General features: G+C 43.2%; 1 protein-coding gene across 1 annotated transcript in view; it reads right to left on the bottom strand.

The window, feature by feature from the left end:
• lig1 (ligase I, DNA, ATP-dependent) overlaps positions 1-21,461 on the bottom strand; it is a 61,219-nt gene that overhangs the window by 36,501 nt on the left and 3,257 nt on the right. Inside the window, exons 3-14 of the mRNA XM_015956076.3 lie at positions 17,207-17,381; positions 14,562-14,718; positions 12,943-13,080; positions 8,621-8,989; positions 8,397-8,499; positions 5,081-5,167; positions 4,515-4,571; positions 1,918-1,976; positions 1,505-1,618; positions 1,247-1,413; positions 842-918; positions 599-690 (exon numbers count right to left, since the gene is read on the bottom strand). Coding sequence (XP_015811562.1) covers positions 599-690; positions 842-918; positions 1,247-1,413; positions 1,505-1,618; positions 1,918-1,976; positions 4,515-4,571; positions 5,081-5,167; positions 8,397-8,499; positions 8,621-8,989; positions 12,943-13,080; positions 14,562-14,718; positions 17,207-17,381 — 1,595 coding nt within the window. The remainder of the gene's footprint in view (positions 1-598; positions 691-841; positions 919-1,246; positions 1,414-1,504; positions 1,619-1,917; positions 1,977-4,514; positions 4,572-5,080; positions 5,168-8,396; positions 8,500-8,620; positions 8,990-12,942; positions 13,081-14,561; positions 14,719-17,206; positions 17,382-21,461) is intronic.

The raw sequence follows: 21,461 nt of genomic DNA, 5'->3' as shown, positions 1-21,461 counted from the left end.
ACAAACGGCACGGCGCTCCTACTCGTCGTTTTTCCCTCTGCATGAGAAGATGAATGGTCCACACTCATAAAGCACCTTTTCTAGCTTCAGTGGGGTTCTTAAAGAGCTCTTTAAAGTGTTTCACATTCACCTTCTACTTTATATTTCCACTCGATATCTGCTGCGCATTTTTAATTCACACTTATGTGCCTTTGAGCCATGGAGGGTGAGGGTGGACGATACGGCTCAGAAGTCATGACATTTCAGAGAACACCAGGTCTCTATGAAATCCATTTTAATTTCCCAAATTCAGATTTTTCTGTTAAATTATTCTGAATTCCGCATTTCCTTCTAAACATGATTAACAATAAACAAATCAGTCGCCACAGAATTAGAATGATTGTTATTTTCCAAATATGACAAAGCGCTGTGGTTCTGCAGGACATTTGGTCTTTTCTGAGCTGTAGTGACTCTACAACCCAACTTTTATTACCTTTGGTGCAGTTTAACAGGGCAGAGACGACTTTTGGACGTGATCTCCATCACTTCCAATGAATGGTGTCTGCTTAAAGGCTTTTGCGAACATCAGGAATGGTTAGGGCTAACAGGAAGTGGTTACCTTGTCCAGGCGGAGTCAGACAGACAGCTTGGCTCAGGGCAGAAAGCACGCTCTGCTCAGCAAGGCCAATCCTCAGCTTCCCAGCAAGAGACCTGCCCACCAAAACATCAGCAAGGAGGCTCTATTACAACTGAACATGATGAGCGTCACACACGGCGAGCTGGGAGGCCATTGGATCGTTTGTTCGCGTGGTCACACAAGCACAAGTGTTGAGTGTGCATGTGTGTGTGAGTCTGAGTTTACCTGACTATGTAGCGGGCCTCTGAAAAGCGGCATGCCACAAAGAGGCCTTTGATGATGTCGATTTTCTTATTCATGGCCTGAGGCGGGCGGCAGGAAATTGAGATTCACAGAGGAAGAGAGAGAAGAGACAGAATGCAGAAAGACTGGGGTTACCAGCGAGTACAAACACGCAAAAACCACCCACCGGTAACCAGGCTGAATGAACTAAAAGCACAAGAACATTTCCAGCAGGGTGGCATCTGCCTCAAAAACTGAACAATTAACCTCCTCCTCTGAAGCAGATACTCATAATCACATCAACATCTTTACTTTTCCCACCCTGGCCGCTGCGCAACGATGCAAACAGTGTGAAAACATTTTCCAAAGCCTATTTGCCACTAATGAAAATGTTATTCTGAGGCTCACCGAGTTCCCACTCATGCTGGCAATTTCCTTCAATTTCCTGAACACACCCCCTGCAGTCAGGCTGGCCGGTTGGAACATCATGCGTTGGTTGCTACGGGAACTCTCGGCCACAAGGCCCAAATCTCCTTTCTCCTGCGCCTCGGATTTAATTTTGTCCAACTGTCGCCCTGGTAACAAGAACGAGGTGATTAACAGCAGCCATCTCTTTGACTGATGAGCACAGAACGTCTGCATTCAGTGTTTGGTGGCGTTCGTTACCAGTTGCTTGAGCAACGGCTTTCATCAGCACCATTTCTCCTACACCAAGCTCCATCCCGAGGTAGGCGGGGCCCAGCTGGTTCAAGCACAGGTACACACAGCACAGGAGGTCATCTGGGAGGAGGAACAGCACACAAAAGAAGTGTTTTAGGCAGGAAAAATACACACCGAAGTAGGGGCAGACTCAAATAAAAACAAGTCAAAAACAAACAAACTGAAACAAGCAGAAACCCATCATAACAACATATGAGCACAAACTTCATCCCAATCCAACAGGAAAACACACACAAACACACCGAGCACTTTTATGTGCAACCTGGCTTCCACATCCTCCCCTTGATGGAGTGGCTGGCAGCCAGCTGACTGCGTAGCTGCATCAGCATGCATTACAGCAGAGCTAAAGCAGCGTTTACCTGGAGAGAGCAGCAGAACAGAGCGAAGCAGGTTTGACAGCGTCTCGATGTTTCTCAGCCTGCAAAATGACAAAAGGATAGACGAGGAGAACCAGTTAAATGAATTTCAAGCCCATCCTGTAAATACGGGGGGAAATGAGATTTGTCTGGGGGGTTTAATCCTTAATGGGACCTGGCGAGACAGATTAGGAGCTCATTTGTGAAGCGCTATACGTCAGTTTCAAACACTGAGTCATTGCTTAGGCGTTTGTCAGTCAACGTATTTAGAAGATCAAAGGGAAGTGAGTGCTCATCAGTCAGGGAGCAAAACTTAAATTATTATAATTATTTTTCTAACAAAAGTGTCTGTTTGACTGTTTTTATTCCATTTCTGAAGAAGGTGTGATGAGCTGAGATACAAAACTGCCTGAATATCAATCTAATCCCTTTAGTTCACCAGCTAACTGAAACATGTGGCTTTGTTTTGGAGATGCCTCTCAGTGTTTTAAAGACCCGGACTGTAACACCTTTACTTGTTTACTATCAAACGTCTACAGTGTTTCATCTTGAAATGTCTGCAGCTGTGGTGCAGGGTGGATTGTAATACGGTGGCTGTTTAGGGACATACAAGATAGGGCTGGGTAATAAATCAAAAATGTATTGTTATCAATATTTCTGACTCTTATCGAGATCATTTTCCCATGTCAATAAATTTGATAATTAAAAATGACAAGATGTGTGTAGGTTGGCAATGTTCAGGTCCCTTTAAAGACACGGAGCCACTAACAAATACACGCACACACAGGCTCACAACGACATTGTGACATCATATGGTACCAGCTAACGTTGTAGGGTACCTCTTAGCCAATAGCGATGGCAGATTTAAATTCAAATGCAGTGCAGAGTTTTTACCTGACAACGGCACAACACTGACAGTTTTAGGTAGAATATTTACATTTTAACTAAAATGCACTAAAGTGAAAATCTATTGACTACACGTCTCTGCAGCACGATTAGTCACACATTTATATAGTTTATCAGGACAAAAAAGTTGATTTGAGGGTGACTTGCTCTTTAAGAAGCTGTACTACCTTGAGTCACATTTTTATGTGACTCAATGTAGTGCATGTGACAGCCCCATCTATTGGACAACTTTTGTTTCTGCACATTCCTGTAGTTATCGTCCAATTATCATTATCAAGGTGATATGGATATTAGGCCACATCACCCAGTCCTAATACGAGATTTAATGCTCCATTTTACGCTTTGACATGATGTAACCTGAATACAAACAGCAGGGGCAGAAGTGGATCCATAAACCACTGTTTTACTTGATTAGTTTGAATAACAGTGATGACATATTACCTTTTTGAAGCGTGTGGGCTACCATAGATGCAATACTAACTCTGAACTGAGCGGTGCTAAAGAATCAGAGGCCTTGGTAGGCCTGGCGCCTTGCTTACAAGGACATGTCCTTCCTTGGTCAAAAAAAAAACGGTTAAAAGGAATAGATTTATCTTACGTGACCGCGACTCCTGCAGCGGTCAACTGAGGTAAAGTTATATTTTATATGTTTAAGTTTCAATAGAGAGGTATAACGAGCCTTTTACTTCTTAAATTGTGCATTTATTGGTTAAATTAAATATGTAAGTGAGTTACTACCCGTTAGCTACAGAAGCTGAAACTACTAAACAACTAACCAACCATAGCTAACCGCTTTGGATCTAAAAAACATTTGAGATATCAGCCCGGGAGCTACAATTAGTTGACATTTAAACCGAAAACTCCTTTAGAAATACTGCGCTGTATTCTGGGAAACTTCTGACCCAGAGAAGGCAACAAGGCACCTGGCATGTACTCTTGCTCAGTTAGCAAAACGGCTAACAAACGAAGGATGGACGCCTGGGAAGCACATGAACACTGGAACATGTGTTGGTGGTTCCTGATGACATATCTCCTAGGCAACCGGGGCAGGACCAAGACATCAAGATGAGATTCATTGACATTGAGAAACGCCCAAAAATTTTCAGACGCTGGAGCTTTCAAGTAGCTTTCTGGAGTTTTCCCCTTTCAGAAATTATGTATGATTTTTCAGAAATTTGTAAAAGTGATTATCTTATCATGTAATGTGTTATAATGTAAACAATAAGCCTTTTTATTTTTTTTGCTAAGCATGCCCTCTGCCCCACGGAGCTCTGTGCAATAGGAAACTGAGCACCGACCAGAACTAACCAATAGCGTTACCGCGTGTCTTACAACAGCAGTATTCTTATTTCAGAAATAATTAGATTAAAATGTCCAGAAAGACATGAGACACTATCATCTTTTAACATTTTTAATATATTTTAAAAGTCCATTAACAGACGTGTTCTAACATCTAATTGAAAAACGCAAGAAACCTCGGACTTGGTTGTCCCCTAAAAAAATGTTGGTCCTCTGGTGCCGCTGGGCTAAATGATCAAAACAAAGTTTTAACAACTAGAAAATTAATCCAAATTACCTAATTTTATTCTGCTAATTCCCTGCAGGACTGCAGAAATGTTTGGACATGTGCTTGTATCCCCTCCTTCACACAGTGATGCTTACTCCCTGCTTTTCCCTCCATATGGAGCTCTTACCTGCCAGAGTCCTGTTCAATTTTCTCAAAGGTGCGAGCCACTGCCAAGTACGGCACTCTGGAGAGAGATGAGCACGTAGTTAGCAGACAAAGTTTAGACGCCGACAGGTTTTCTTACATTCGCGGCATTTAGCTGACACGAACATTCAGAGCAACCTGCAATTAGTGCAGCAGGAGGACGGGCTTTGATACGAGGTTATCAAGCTGCAAGGAATCATGAGCAATGACGACAAAAAAGGGGGGTTGATTCCCAAGTGAGATCCAAATGCTTAAATAAACATGTTTTCTTTTAAATCTGTTTGCAGCTTTAGAAAATCTTACTATTTATTCAGTTTTAGAAGATAAATGACACCATGCAGAAACTCCCATGAGTTTTAGTACTTCTCATCTCTTTTCTCTTCATTAATCAAAGTCTGGCAACCAAAAGACAGGATTGGAGATAGGAGTTGACAGGGTTATAAACAAAAAAATGTGTTCCAGAGTTGCTTTGACGTGCAGCAGCAATAAATGAAAGATTCCAGTATGGTGCCCCATTTATCCTGAAGTTTCAGGGGATGAGTGACTTACTTCTGGCCTTGTTTCCAGCAGGCGTGTTCTACCGGATGGTAGTTTGGCCTGGATGGATCATAGTCCGTTTGTTCTGAGGTGGACTCACTGAAAGAACAAAAAAAAAAAGTCTTAAAGGAAAACCTGTTCTAGCTCTGCACAGCTAGTCGCTTCATCACTGAGGAGATGCTTTTATTGTAAGAGGCACACAAGTTACCAAACATCAGGACTACTGGACAACAACTCAAGTTTAAAAATAAAATAAATGTCTTTCTGGTTTCTAAGAAGACACAAGATGACCCAGTAAAGTTTATACAAAAATAAACAAACAGAGTTTCTAGAGTTAGCGGTTGTTGCTCCAGCTAGCTTGCTGCATCTCCGTCTCTGATGCGTCCGGTCGATCATGTGCCGACAAAACTTACAGAAGTTTCCTTTAGTTTCATAAAACTCTCATCAGTCAAAAATCTGTTCATGTTCTGCACTAAACTTTGCATTTATTTTTTTAGATGGATGCTGGTTTGTCAACAAGCTTTTTATCCATGGCTGACTTGTTTTTCCTGCTTGTGTGGAGAGAAAGATGTGACCTGGTGACAGGTACAGAGGCCTGCAGCGGCCAAACTACCTAAGAAACTACCATGCATCTTTCCCTACTGCCAGCTCTGAGTAAATACAGTGCGATTCCAGCCATGTTTGCCTTATTCTTACTCTAATTTCCCTCTGGGATTAATAAAATATCTTTGAATTTGAACTGAATTGAATTATACAACTGTAACAGCTCAGCGCTGCGTGACCCACTTGGACTCATAAATGCCATGTAATTAGAATAGCATCAAATAGTTTTACCAGAAGTTTACAATATTATCATAAATGATATAAGGTCCACCACTAGTTGCCACATAAACATGGCTGCGTGACATCTAAAGTGTGTAGCTTGACTCTTACGCCGGGGACACACCGGCCGCGGAAGCGCCGCGAAGCACCACGAAAATGGGACCACCTTCATTCGGCGCCCTTGTTAAGCTATTCTATAGACCACATGGGCCGCCGAAGCACCGTAAATCGCCTCGCGCCGGCGCTCCAGCCCGCGCCGTGCAGCGATCATTTCGGCGTCTGCTCTATTTTTTCGCGAGCCGCGGGTGAATCGCGTCAATTCTGGCAGGAAGTTAAACCTAGACATAAGAGGCAGGCCGGTAAATTTAACTAAATAAAGCATTTCAAAATAAAATTCCGCAATAGTCAAATGTGTTCGTAATCAGCCACTGCAGAAAAACCACACGAACACACACACACATCAAACTTGTGTGCGTGTGTGACCACATGAAGGGGGTGTGGTTTTGGGTGTCTTTTATCCGGAGCAAACAGGACAGAGGGGCAGAAAGTCTGAGGCAAGCAGTTAAGATGGATGACTTTAAATTAATTATGGAAGTTGAGAAACACAAAGAGCTGTACGACCCCCGAAAAACATGGTTACTTACGTACCCATTTCAGAAGAAACTGCTAGGATACAGCTGCAGAATTGGAGCGGGTTCAAAGAGATTCAGCTGGCAGAAACAACTGGTTCATACCATAGGTTCACACACACACGTACAAACACTCAAACGTACAGGAAAAGAGCTGAGAAAAGGCAGAGAGGAAATGGAGGACACCAAGTGTTTAAAAGGAAAAACTACAGCTGTGCCGAGGCGCGCCTCGACTGGGGCGCGTCTGATCTGAACTGAGGAGCGGCGAGCAGCGGCCGAATTTCATGAGCGATTCGCTTCTCGGCGCTTCCGCGGCCGGTGTGTCCCCGGCGTTAAAGGGATACTAGGCAGTTGTGGCTTGCTTTTAGCACCCCCTAATGTCTATCTAGTAAAACCAAAAGTGAAACTTATCTTTGCTGTGCATTCGTATTTTTAACATGTCAAAACCTTAAACCTTAACAGCTGAAGTGTCTCCTCAGCCTTCATTAGTTCCTACAGGAGTGCGCCATCACTGAATGAAACAAATCAGCTGTGTTCACGATCTATACTATGCAGGAATCGTGCTGGAAGCTGAGTCCAGCGCTGGCGTGTCAACTCCACGTTTATTAAGTCCAACAGGAGATGGCTCACCACTCTGAAGTTGCAAGTGCAGTATTCTGGCCACAGAGGGGCTCAGAGTGACATTTCATTAACCCTGTAAAGAGTCACTTTAGCATTAAGTGGCTCAAGAAAATGATTTAAAAATATGAAAAAGTTGCATCGTACGGCTTTAACTGTTGTTCTGTAACTACTTCAAGTGGGGAAAAGTATCGAGTTTTGGTCCACTTCGCCCAGCTCAACACGCATGTTTCTGGTCTGTAGGAGGAAACCAGAGCACCTGGAGAAAACCCACACATGCCAATGCCACAGCCAGGATTTGAACCTGCAGCCTTCCAGCTACACAGCAACAGTGCTACCAACTGCTTACAGAGATGAATAATTTTTCCACTTTGCAGCTTTGAAAGTTACAGCGACCTCAAAAAGAAAAAGGATTCAGATTGGATTGTGGCTCCCTTTTTGAAATCCTTCTTTTGTTTTTACAGATTTAGATGTTTTTTGCTCAGTGAAGTTACAGAAAAAAACTAAACGCATGGGGTCAAGCGTTCTGGTGTGGCCTTTTGCAACTTATTTACACCTTTAAATGTTTGTTTGTTGTTTGATTACTCACTGCACAGTAATTTAAAGTGGCTGATGGCACAGGTAATCACATCACATCACGAGTTTCTCCCCTCAGGCTAAACAGAGACGTTACCATAGGAGCAGCGCTGCAGAGGCTCCCCAACACAAACTACTATTGATTTCATCGTAGAGAATGACTTTCTGTAACTTCATTTATTTTCTAAATATAAATGTATTTTATTTTGAGGACATTTAAAGTGGTAGGGGTGTGGATGCTCTACATTTTTCCCCCCGATTTCTGTTTTTAGTCCCTGAAATATTATGCTAAGGTAACTTATTGCAGTTTAATAAACAAAATTTTGAGTTTAGTAAAAATAGAACAGCTGTTTTATTTACACAGACTTGGGAGCTGCTTGTAGATTCATCTTTTTGTTTATCTGTAAAATGTGAATTTTAAACTTTAGGCTGAGAAAATTAAAGTACGGTGGTAAGAAGTCAGATCGTAGACAAACAGAATATTATTAGAACACCTGTAGAAGCTTTAGAGTCAACAAAGGTAAAAGATTTAAGGTCAAAGGTTGGATAAAATGTTCAAAGAGAAAAATGTCTGAGGTGAAAAGGACTCAACAGAAAACTTTAAGCGATAAACTTTGTGGGATTTTCATCCATTCGGCTTTTTGAAAACGCCTTCGAGAGCGTTTAGTCGTAATCTGCCCAACCTTTTTCTGTCTTTGCGCTCCTCCTCTGAGCTCTTCCTCTCCATCTTCTTCTCTCCTTCATTCGTCTCAGTTTTTTCTGTCTTCGCTGCAGCTTTCCTGGGAGCTGTTAACAAAAAAAAAAGGGAGGCGAGGGTGGAGCAAGGGGTTGGAGACAGGAAATATTTTCTCCAGCTGATAAAAGCAAAACACATTTTCAGGGTCGCTGATGCAAATTCCCGCCTCACCAAAGAAACTGCTGATTGGGGCTTTTTTGGCAGGCTCCTTATCTTTCTGCTCCTTCACCTCCTTCTGCTTTTGACTTTTCGGGCTCCCCGTGTCTTGCGTGTCCTTTTCAACCACCTCCTCTTTGGCGACAGTGGGCCCTTTCTCATCATCAGTCTTCTCCTTCGCTCCAGTTTTCTTTTCCGCCTCCTCAGCTTTCTTTTCTCTCTCATCAGAGCTCCTTTTCTTCACCTGCTCCTCCTCCTTCTTGGCCTTCTCTGCTTCTTCTTTCTTTTTGTTCTCCACCTCCTCATCTGGGCTGTTAGCCTCAGTCGCTGCCTTTTCAACCCTTTCTTCCTCTGCTCCCTCCTCCATGGGTTCATCGGTGTTCCCTACACAGGGGAAGACAGAAAGGGAGTGGAGTCATTGAAGACATAAATGCCAGCAGGTTTACTGAAGAGCAACTTTTCTATTTTTTGTGAGACCATTGTTTGAAGCTGCCTTCAACCTAACAGCCTTCTTCAATAAATGCCGCAGGTGATATTTCTGAGCATTCCTTTTCACCCGAGACAGTCAGGTAGGAGGGAAAAAATTACTATTGACAAACTTGTAGCACCGAGTCCCAGCAGACAGAGGAGGTCATGACACTGGCTGGCTGAGGAGCCAGCCATAAAACTTTAATATTCTCACACGTACATTAAATTAAGTCCTGCACTGTTGCATCCAACGCTCTAGTTTAGAACAGAAAACGGTTTCTCCACTAGGACTTTATTCTCATTACAACAGGGCTCTCCTTTTAAATAGGTTACTAGTTGATCTTTAACAGTAAGAACTCATTAATAAGTGTTTATTATGCGCTCATCAAGGGTGAGAAAAGACAAAACAGATGGGTTTCTTGCTAAATAGTGAGCACATTTTGGTTTACCTATGTATTTTACCTAAAGCTGCTATTAGGGCTTGGTAAAAAAGAAAAAAATCCTATCAATATCTTTTATTTCAGTCAGTATATATCATTATATAATGGATGCCTGGGTGTTCACAGTCAACTGAACTGGTCTGACAACACAGATGCTCTGAAGGGCCAAAGCTGCCTCCACCTCCTGAGGAGGCTGAGGTCCTTCGAAGTTAATTCCCAGCTGCTAAAATCCTTTAAAGACTCTGTTGTTCTCTCTGCTGTGGTCTGTTGGGGTGCAGGCAGCTCTGACTGAGACAGAAAGAGACTGAACAAGCTAGTTAAAAAAGCTAGCTCGGTTCTGCGCTGCCCACTGGATTCTGTGGAGGACGTGTGGACAGCTCCTTCAGAGGCAGACTGAGACACCCAAGATGTACAAACACAGAACGCTACCGTAGGTCATTCATCCCCTCTGCAGTACTATCACTGTCACCCGCTACCATCAGAGAAGTGAAATACCCAGGATGCACATTTGTAAACGGCCTGTATTTGTATAGCGCCTTACCCCCGAAGGCGCTTCACAACACAATCAGTCATTCACCCATTCACACACCCACGCAGGTGGGGATGAGCTACGATGTAGCCACAGCTGCCCTGGGGCGCACTGACAAAGGCGAGGCTGCCGAACACTGGCACCACCGGTCCCTCCGACCACCACCAGCAGCAAAGCAGTTTAAGGGTCTTGGACACAGCAGCAGGATTCTCTGGTCAGAGCCGGGATCAAACCTGCAACCTTCTATTACTTGACAACCCACTCTATTTTCCTGAGCTACTGCTGCCTGTGTCTTTGTGCAGTTTCTTTGTGAAAACTAATTATCTATTTCCTGTTTATACTCTAGTCACTGTCTGTGAGCTGAAGGCTATGGTAATAGCCAATTCCTTTACCTGCATTACTTTTCCTATCCTCCAAGTGGATGTGCTGCCTTAACAAGTGAATCTCCCAACTGTGGGATCAATAAAATCTATTCTAAAAAATAAATAAATAAACACTATTTCTGTCTATCTTTAAAGAGCAATTCACTCCCTACGTCTGATTAAAGGCTTTCTCACAAATTGCCGGCAGGCAGTCAGAATTGGTCAGTGTTGTTCACCCACCCTGACACTCAGTACAGGCTCTCCACAGGGCTGAGTGCTGAGTCCCATTTTGTACACCTTGTACACCTCAGACTGCCAGCCCTCACACGCCCATAATTCCATCATCAAATTTGCTGACGATTCCACGGTGGTGGGACTGACTAAGGGAGGGGAGGAGACGGCTTACAGAGAAGAAATACAGGCACTTGAGAGATGGTGCACTCTGAATAACTTGCTGCTAAATACAATAAAGACTAAAGAAATGATCGTGGATTTCAGGAAAGGACTGAGGGATCATGCTCCTCTGACAATTAAGGAGGCAGAGGTGGAGCGGATGGCCACATTCAAGTTCCTAGGGACACAACTTCAAGAGGACCTGAAGTGGACAACAAATACCTCAGCAACAGTCAAGAAAGCTCGGCAGAGGCTCCATTTCCTACGAGTGTTGAAGAACCATCTTGAGGAGAGGCTGTTGGTGTCTTTTTATAGGGCTGCCATTGAATCAGTGCTGGGGGCACTCATTACCGTGTGGTTTGCGGCCTGTTCAGCAGCAGATAAGAAGGCCTTGCAGAGAGTTATCAGATCGTCGAAAAAATAATCGGATGCCCACTGCTCACCCTGGAGAGCATTGCGAGCTCCAGAGGTCTGAGTAGAGCTCAACGGATCGTAGCAGACTCTTCTCATCCAGGACATCACCTTTTACAACTGCCTCCGTCAGGGAGACGTTTCAGGTCCCTGAGGTGCAGAACCAATAGACTGAAGGACAGCTTTTACCGGTGGGCAGTGAGAATTTTAAATGGTTCGATGTGATCACAGGGTGGGCCTCCTTCATTATTTTCTTTTTAAGAGGAGTTCGTTACTCCACCCCCTCCCCTGACTGATAATGTTTTTAGGTAAATTTACGGTTGATGTTTTTTAGCCAATTACATTTTTAATATTTTACTGATCCTTTTAGTGTTCTTTTTAGTAAAGTTGTTTTTGATTAAGTGGCTTTTACATATGTTGTTTGTGGCACTGTGTCAGATGAGGCCCAAGTAATTTCGTTATGCTTTCTTTTGCATAAAGACAATAAATTCAATTCAATTCAATTCTTACTTCACCCGCACTTCCTGTTTGAAAAGGAGGCGTCGCCTGGTGGACCAAAAGGGTGGAGCTTTTATTTTCCAAGCATTAACATTTGACAACGGTCTTTCATATGAGTGAGTTTGTATTAAAGGTGCAATCACTTCAGAGTTGCATCATGGATGGCTCTCCTTCTGTGGGGTGGGGACGTACCACCTCAGGTACGGAGTTGAAAGGACAATTATCTTAATTTCCTGCACTGCAGACACAAAAAGACGAGGTAATTCCTCCAATTATCGCTGAGGTGTATGTGAATCGCCGCAGGAGCCTCACGAAGGATCACCTTTCTCTTTGTACAAACACATGAACACGTGATGCTTGTATTGTTGAGATCATCTCACATCTTTAATCAGCTAAACTCAGCTGCAGCTCGAGGAGACCCCAGTGGGGAAAAAGCTTCTGCTGGCTTTTCCAGCCAAAAGAAATGTACAACTTAACTTTTAGATCATTTGGATGCCCCTTTTCAACAACTCTCCTTATAAATGGCTAATAGATAATAGATGTTTTATTAATTCATCTGTAACAACTACCAAAGGGCCACCATTTATTTATGATGAATAAACACAATGGTAGGAGCATTACTATAAACAGTAGTTTGCTAAAATCTTCTTTAGCATTAATACATATTTAAATATTAACTAAAAGTCACTCTGCTACATTGAAAAGATTAGTTATGATCTGAAACAAACTTTGTGTTATTTTTTCCACAGGTTATTTCTAAGTTTCAGGTATTTTTGACCAAAAATCTGAATTCATTCATTCATCCACTGACATTTTTGCAACCATCCATTATTTGTTCAACAAAGAAAATCCTAAAAACATTAGAGAATTACACGCTGAACCCAAAGTGACTGAAACTCATTTATTTTTGTCTAACTATTTCACAAATAAAGAGTGACGAGCCTGAAGCCAAGAAATGAGTTTGGCTCTTGTTCTTCCTGATAATTATCTGATGAATTGTCATAGATGTTATTTTCCTGTGATTGACTTAACAATTAGTACATGCAATCAATTCTGTGTGCAGATGAGAAGCTCGTGCTACTGGGAGGAAGAAGCCTGCTTTGGTTTGATCGTGCACGGAGTTCGCTAATAAATATTTTATTTTTTTATTTCTTCGGTGCTTTTGTGCAGCGTCCGCCCTCACCTGCACAGGAAGTGAACTTTGTTATCAGGCTGGCTGCAGAGGAGAACGGGTACCTGCGCTGCTGACACAGCTCTCCACACGGGGTCGTTTGTTTTGCTGACCCTGCTCCTCGGTGACCTTGGACTCCTCTTTCCGACTCTCTCCGCCGCTCCCGCTCTCATCCAGCTTCCTCTTGGGGAACATCTTCCTCGCTGCACACATCAGGACAGGCGGTAAATTAAAAAGGGGAAAATAAAGCGAAAGGCTTCCCAGATGAAATTATGCCATAATTATTCATAAAGAGATGAAAAACAGGATGAGTTTACTCTCTTACGGCAGATGTAGGGCAGCAAAAAAAAGAAAAAGAGGTTCGCAGATACGTACTTTGCTAATGAAAACGCTAATTCCACCCAGAAAGATATTATGCAGCCAAGCAGCTTAGAGTTCCAGTGTAATTTCCTCCATAATTGTATGCAACAGTAGTGCTTAAGGGCAATCTTGGTTTTCGTTCCACATCTGCCTCTGTTTGGCTTCTTGTTAAGATTCTAGCAAAGGTAGCTGCTGCTGTTGTGGTTTTCTACTAGATTTCCTAATGAAAGCATTAACCCGGGACATTGGGAATGCAATTCCTGGTCAAATGAGGGTGTTACTTTATTGTGATGACTTTTTGCCAGCAGTGATGTTGGCAGAGACGAGAACGCGCCGACAGCAAACCGTGTAGCCCTCCAACACAATGAGAGTGACGTGATGAAAAGAGAATGAGCAGATTTATTTCTGCATGATGGAAAGAACAGGAGACGGGAGGCTAAATGAAAGCAAAGCTGCAAATCTTTCGCTCCGAGTCCATTCAATTTTCTTTCAAAAAGCTCGCCTTGAAGGTGCGAGGCAGAAAAAAACAGTAAAACGTGCAGATTTGTTTCGTAATTGCAAAATATGAAGTTTTAAATGACATGTGAAATGTTCCAGCTGAAGCGATAGAAGAATAAATGGCTACTTTTGTTGTTCAGAAAGAAAGTTTACGGACGCTGGGAACGAAACACAACAAGGGAACCAAACCAAAGTGAAAAATCAGCGACAATAATGGGACAGAAACGCTCGGCCGCCTCGGTCCAGTCAGCAGAAACGGAACACTGCAAAACAATGCATCCGTAATAATGTTATTATCATAATGCAAATACTAGCAGAAATAAATTACATAAGCTGCAGGGGCGCAGACTCGTGATTCAGCAGATAAGATTAATGAGAGATAGTGAGAAGAGAAACCCCCCAAAGCCCGGTGAGCGGGTTTGGACTGGTGCACACATTTTTTAACAATTCCAGTTTGTGATGAATGTTTTGTTTTCCCATCATTGCAAAATAATGATTATCTGGAGCCATTAGGCTCCTGCTAACAAGTAATCAAGTCAAGCAGCTCCAGGGAGAAAAACAATTAATCCTCCGCTGGTGTCGAAGTTCAAACTCTGGTGAAGTTCGGCGAAGCTCAAGTGTGAATTAAGAATCGGGCCAAAGAAGCAAAAATGAACGCAAACTCATAAAAATGCTAAAAAGTTACTTCAAGGTTTCTCTGTTAATTATTGGTAATAACTATTCTTAGAGCCAGTCGGGTCAGAAAGTTTATAAGAATCGCAACAAAAAATGAACTTTTTTTTTTTAGTCTAAAAACCAAAAGCAGAGGGAATCGAACGTGACTGACCAGTTTTGCGTTTGATGATTCCAGATGGAGAGATGGAACTGGGGGTGCTGGGAGACCCAGAGGATGTTGAAGAGGCTGGGGTTGCCGGGGTAACGGGGGACTGAGTTGCAGCTGGTGGAGACAGGGGGGTGGAAACCTCCTTCAACACATGGTCACTCTGGAAGAGAAGCAGAAGCTTGTGTCCATTTATTAGCGTTTAAACCGTAAAGCCCTTTAAAGTTTCACTCGAGTCCGAAACTTCTCACCAGACCTGCTTTCACCCTGTTCAGGATTCAAACTGAACTCTGTTGCTTTATTCTCTCACTCAGATCTTATGCATGTGACACCAGTTCTAACTCAAGTCCCATAGTTACCATCACACACTGGTGAAATTACATCTCTGCATCTAACCCATCCCCGTGGGGAGCGGCGAGCTGGACTCAGGAACGTTTTGGTGCTTTTACCCCCCAATCCAACTCCATATAGCTGAGTGTCAAGCAGGGAGGCACTGGGTCTTGCGTCCCGTCACGTGGTCAATGTAAGTGACAGTGTGACATAGATCTGTCGGGGTTTCCTATCAGAAGCTAATGCAGCAGATAGGTGTAGGAGACTATTTTCATGTTCGGCCTGCATGTTAAACTCAGAGTTACTCATTAGAATCAGATATCAGATTTAAAAAATATTGTTTTCAGTGAAACACCTCTTCAATAATCATAATAATGGATTGGATTCATATTGGCGCTTCACAGAGAACCCACTAGTCTGCAGGTGATGGTAACTACATCATAACCAAAGCTGCCCTGGGGAGGTCTGACTGAGGCCAACCTGCCATTTCGCACCACCGCCCCTCTGACCACCACCGACACAGGCAAGTCGGGTTAAGTGCCTTGCCCAAGGACACAACTGCAGCATTCCCAGGAAAGGAACAGGAAACCTTCTGATTACTAAACAACCTACAATAATTAGCAAAAGTCAACACCTGGGAGATATGAAAATAGGAAAAATGCTGGAAGTGCTGCAGGGGTGTAAACGATTTTTATCTGGTGCTCTTCAGCCAAGGGATCCACATATATTGGGCAAAGAGATATGAGGCACTAGGGGTTGTATGAATTAGTCGACTTCACTGCTCTGTAGTGACTTTTTATGCCTGTCATCGACTAGTCGCTGTCACGTGATAATGACCGGCAAGATCCAGTCCTCGGAAAAGACAGCAGGTGACAAGCTCCTGCATGTCGGGAGGCGACGAGCTGTGCCAGAGCGTCAGTACTGACACCAACAAATTGTGATGTTTACCCTCCTGCAATTTAACATTCCCCTCACCCCATCCTAACCTTAACCAGCTTGCGCATGCAAAGCTCTGATCGTTGACGCGCTCCAGACATCTGCGTCCTGCGCACCGCCACAGTAACATTATCAAATCAGGTGTCACCACCTCAAAAACTAATTTAACACGCGATTGTTTATGTCGGCTCATGTCCTTTAATGTTTCTGTCTTTTTTTGTGCCTGATGCGTTTCGCTGCTGTGGAGCAGGGCGCATCACCTGTTTTGTCCCCCGGTGATGCACCTCACTGATGCGGCCGGCGAACAGCGGCACTCCGCTGTTTTTGCGGTCGGTAGATCTTTTAGAACTGCAGTTCAAATGTAACTCATAAGGTGAATATATATGAACCCAGGTAGCAGTTTTTCTTTAGGATTGAGAGGAAATGCAGGAAGATAATAAACAGATACAGGACAGAAAAATAGTCAAATAAAAACAAGTCAGTTTTTGTACATGGTGGTTGCAACAAACAGACACCATTGAAGGTCATCAGAAGTGAGGAACAGAAAATGAAATAATTATTTTAATGTTTAGAGCAGCAGGAACTCTGAGAGGCTGCAGGCGCACTGCGCATGGGGAGGGGGGAGAGAGCTGAAGCGGAGCAGTATAGATGCAGAAACTACCGTTGTTAAAAGAAATGTGTTTATCTTTGAAAATGTGGGCGCAATTTTAATTGTCAAAAACTCCAGCGAACCAACCGACCCCACATCCAGATTTAAACAGGATTTTTAAACAAACTCTTTTTGTCCATTTCCAGAAGCTACAGGTTGGCGATCAGCGAATGCTCGTGGGAAAACCCGCCTAGGATCATTTCTGTTATTTTAGTTCAAAATCATCGACAAATAAGGTGCTGCCAACAGCACTGATGATCAGTGAACCATTTGCAAAGGCTTCTGGTGGAATTAGAAAGGTGTTATTAACGTTTTACAGATGAATAATTAACTGTCAACACAGGCCCAACATTTAATTCAAGTGGAGAGGCTCTGCTGCCAAGAGGGGATGTATTACAACCAGCTGGCCACACATCAACAAGGAGGGAAGGTGGGTCACTCCGACATCCCCACGCATCCATCACGGTCTCTTCCCTCAAAGAGAAAAACATAAATGATTGCTGACACGTCACAAACAGAGCGAGCAAGGCGGTTAAGAGGAGTGTTCATCAAATAACAGGAGGTTGAGCGACAGCCAGAGCTCTTTTCATTAACTGGCTTATTGATAAATGTCTCCAACACTGGCTGGCCCGGTGTGTGTGACTGGTTTCACATCACTAAATAAACACCAGGCGACGATAAGCCTAGAGGAGCTCTTAATTACAGCGACTATAATTAGACTAAATGTGTCTTTTACCTTCTCTGATTTCGCTTCTTTGTCTTCGTGTTCTTTGGTGGCAGCTTGTTCTTTAACGACTGTGGCCTCGTCCTCATCGCTGTCCAGGATTTGACGGCTGCGTTTGGCAACCTTCTTGATGGGCGAATCAGCTTCCTGGACACCGTTCTGCACCTTGAGGGGACTCTTGACGGGCCTGAAAACACACACACGTCGTTGAGACTCGGAATCGAAGCCTGATTCATGGAGTTGTTGAGGAGCTCGTTGACAGCGCGCCAAGTTAAAAACATTAAAAATAAAAGGGAAGGTCTACAGCAAAAGCAGTAAAACACAATAAAGATGGAGTCATAAAACAAAGAGGTCAAAGCAATGATGAGAGGAACGTTGCATAAAGGCGAGTCAATTAAAAGCCAGTTTTAAGACGAGCTTTAAAAGATTATACAGTCTGGAGATAATGAACACTTTATCATCAAAGCAGAAATGAGAAACGCAAGTTCTCGTCTTCTGACAGTTAATGACTCGACTAAAAAGTTTTACTCATCAGCGCGGGTCTGTCACTCGCTGCATCCTCCACACGCTAATGAGCTGATTTACCACAGAACCATCCCTTCTCAGCGGAGACGGGCCACCCATCAGGCAGGAACCAGTCGGAATAAAACAACCATTTACATCCTCAGATGAACCAGTCGGACCATCCACAGCCGGTCACACAAATACGAGAAACTCAAGTGTCAGAGTAAAGACTGGATGGCAGCAGTGATCCTGCTCTGTGTGTCTCAGATCTGATGTTGACAACTAGCTGAACCTTAAATTAAATGGCCAGTTTTAAACCCCTCAGCAGTGTTTGTGGTAACTGGTAACGAGTGGAGGAGGTTTGTCCCACTAGTCTTTCTGTTATTGTTGTTACTCAGCCACGTTGGAGGGCTTTCAGGCAAAAACAGCTTGTTTAAGGTTGTTTAAGTAGGGCTGGGCAATAAATCCTAAATGTATCATTATTGAATTTCTGGCTCTTACCAATATCGTTTTTCTCATGTCAATAAATGTGATAATAAAAACTGAAAATGTGTGTAGGCGGATGACAGTCATGTCCCTTTAAGAAGCTGTACCACAATGTGACTCAACACGGAACATGTCACAGCCCCATCTAGTGGACAACTTTTGTTTCAGACCATACCCGTAGTTACCATCCATTTATCGTTATCAAGGTGAAATCCTCAAAATATAGTGATATTGATTTTAGGCCATAATGCCCAGCCCCAGGTCAAAGGTCATATTTTTCTCCAGGATATCCTTCTGAAGCCCCCAGATCATGACACTGCCACCACCACCACATCTGAATGCATGACGTTTTAGAGTTAGTTTAACTGTGGATGGAACTAGGGTTGCTGCGATTGACCAGTGACAAGTAACCAAAGACTTATGATAGCGGGACTGGCACGCAGAAAAACGAAAGCGCATCTGGAACGGGTGCAGAGGGATCATGGCAGAACCAGAACAACCATCAGGACTGCCCTGTTTCCATCCAGGAAGTACTTGAAGTCTCCTGTGTTGGAATATTTTGGATACCGGATGATAAAAAAAGAAAAATTCAGGACGAAGGCTCGTCCACCTGCAAAACTTGCAGAACAAAAGTTGAGACACCCCCAGCTTGTTTCATCTTCTGTGACATTATTATCACGTGTGTGCTTTAAACATCTTTGTACATTTGTGCTTTGTTTTATATTGTATGCATTGTCTGTTTTACATATTTATGCAGCCTGTTGGCCAGGTCATGTTGTAAATGAGAAGCGGTTCTCGAACATTTTACCTGGATAAATGAAAAATAAAATTATCACACAAACACCACCTGAGTCAGGTTCTAGTTACTTAAAGAGCAAGTCACCCCCACCAGAGTATTACTCCGCTCCCACTTCCTGTTTGAAATATGCAACAAATGCTGTTGCCTAGCAGAACGAGAGGGCGGAGCCGCTAACAAATACACACACACACAGGCTCACAACGACATTGTGACATCATATGGTACCAGCTAACGTTCTAGGGTACCTTTTAGCCAATAGCGATGGCAGATTTAAATTCAACTGCAGTGCAAAGTTTTTACCTGACAACGGCACAACACTGACAGTTTTAGGCAGAAAATTTAAATTCTAACTAAAATGCACTAAAGTATTAAACCATTGACTACACGTGTCTGCAGCACGATTAAGCACGCATTTATGTAGTTCAGGGATTCCCAAAGTGTGGTGCGCGCACCCCCTTAGGAGGTGCGCGAGGTGAAAAGTGTAATGGCTGCAGAGCTCAGAGAAGTCTGTCATATGTCACCATTAGCGTAGCCAGAAACTCATTTGTGGGTGGGCCTAAGAAAAAGTAAGTGGGCACAATAAATGTAATTGAAAACAAGTATATTTTTGCGTGTGTGCGTGTGTGTCCTCCACATGTGCCCTAGCTTCATAATAACAATGCGCCGAGCTTCAGCACTCTGGCCTGTGCATGCCGATATGTTCCGTATTTGATCATTTTTAACGGTGTTGGAGGAATCTGAAGGTGGTGAGTCATTCTGGCAGTTTGTAATCAACACCCTGTCTCATGCAGGTGTTCTGACATTGTAAACCTCACACACAGGACATTGTAAATGCAACAAAATAACAAGAAATGATTCCCATTCAGGCTATTAGCGCGCTGAAGATCTGAAGTTCAGAGTGCATCTGTCAGAGGTCAGACGCGTTCCAGCGGAACCACGGCTCACGGGTGCACATGTGAGCACATCTGGGCTGGGCAGAAGTAATTTTACAACGTTGGTTTAAATAGCGCCAATAACGAGACGCAGTGACTGGAGCGGCTCATGGAGCTGTGCCGCGCGCGCACACACACACACACACACACACACACACACACACACACAGATTCAATAAGCGTGCACGCCGCGCAAACTCCGGCGCGCCATCAGACTGAAGACAGAAATGAGCGCTGCCTCCTCCGTGATAAAAACTTTTAAGAGGTTTTATAACATTTTTCATTCCAGGTCATATTAAGATATTAGCTTCTATTTTGGGATGACGTATTAAAGTCGGGTCCGCTCCAGCCAGTGACTCCTCATGAACCTGATCACAACTCCTGTTACTGCAGCATTTGTTTTTCCAGTCCACGTGGCAGCGGACCGCAGATTCAGCCACACCATAAAACAGCAAAAAGTCAGTCTGAGGCAAAAGTGAACCTCATGGCTTTTCCATCTTTTCCCCTATAGACATTTGATTACACACAAGTAGGTGATCAGCTCAGGTTTACGCAGAGCAGAAGGAAGGAGAGCGCTCTGGCCGCACAGGTTAAACGTTCCTACTTAAAGAAAACCATTAAATTGCATTGTTTATGTTCTACCTGGGCACTCTAAATATTTATTTAAAATTAAATCAAAGGAAATTGTAATGGTATCGAATGTTTATTAATTACTATTTAAAAAATGAAAGTGATGGGGAAAAAGGTCGATCATATTTTTTTTTACCCTGTCTGTTTTTATATACAGTTGTGGTCAGAAGTTTACATACACTTGTAAAAAATATAATATAATGGCTCTACTGAGTTTCCCGTTATTTCTAAAACTCTGATTTTTCTCTGATAGAGTGATTGGAACAGATACTTCTTTGTCACAAAAAACATTCATGAAGTTTGGTTCTTTAATATCTTTATTATGGGTTAACAGAGAAAAGTGATCACATTTGCTGGGTCACAAATATACATACAGCAACATGAACTAGCAATTTAGGTGACTTAGAAACGTGTCAGTGAACTGATCTTCATAGCATGGCATCTTAACTTCTTGTGAGTGATTATGAGTGACTACAGCTGGTGACTTCTCTTAGGCCAGGTAAATAGGGCTCACTGGATACAAACGTCCACAAACGATACAATGGGAAAGTCAAAGGAGCTCAGCATGGATCTGAAAAAGCGAATTATTGACTTGAACAAGTCAGGAAAGTCACTTGGGGCCATTTCAAAGCAGCTGCAGGTCCCAAGAGCAACAGTGCAAACAATTGTTTGTAAGTATAAGGTGCATGGCACTGTTTCATCACTGCCAAGATCAGGAAGAAAATGCAAGCTATCACCTGCTGCTGAGAGAAAATTGGTCAGGAGGGTAAAGAGTGAACCAAGAATCACCAAAAAGCAGATCTGCCAAGAATTAGAAGCTGCTGGAACACAGGTGTCATTGTCCACAGTCAAACGTGTTTTGCATCTCCATGGACTGAGAGGCTGCCGTGCAAGAAGGAAGCCCTTGCTCCAAAAG

This window comes from Nothobranchius furzeri, chromosome 11, assembly GCF_043380555.1.
Source record: "Nothobranchius furzeri strain GRZ-AD chromosome 11, NfurGRZ-RIMD1, whole genome shotgun sequence".
Taxonomy (NCBI): domain Eukaryota; kingdom Metazoa; phylum Chordata; class Actinopteri; order Cyprinodontiformes; family Nothobranchiidae; genus Nothobranchius; species Nothobranchius furzeri.
Note: the sequence above shows the minus strand (reverse complement) of the source record. Positions and strands in the feature narration are given on the sequence as shown.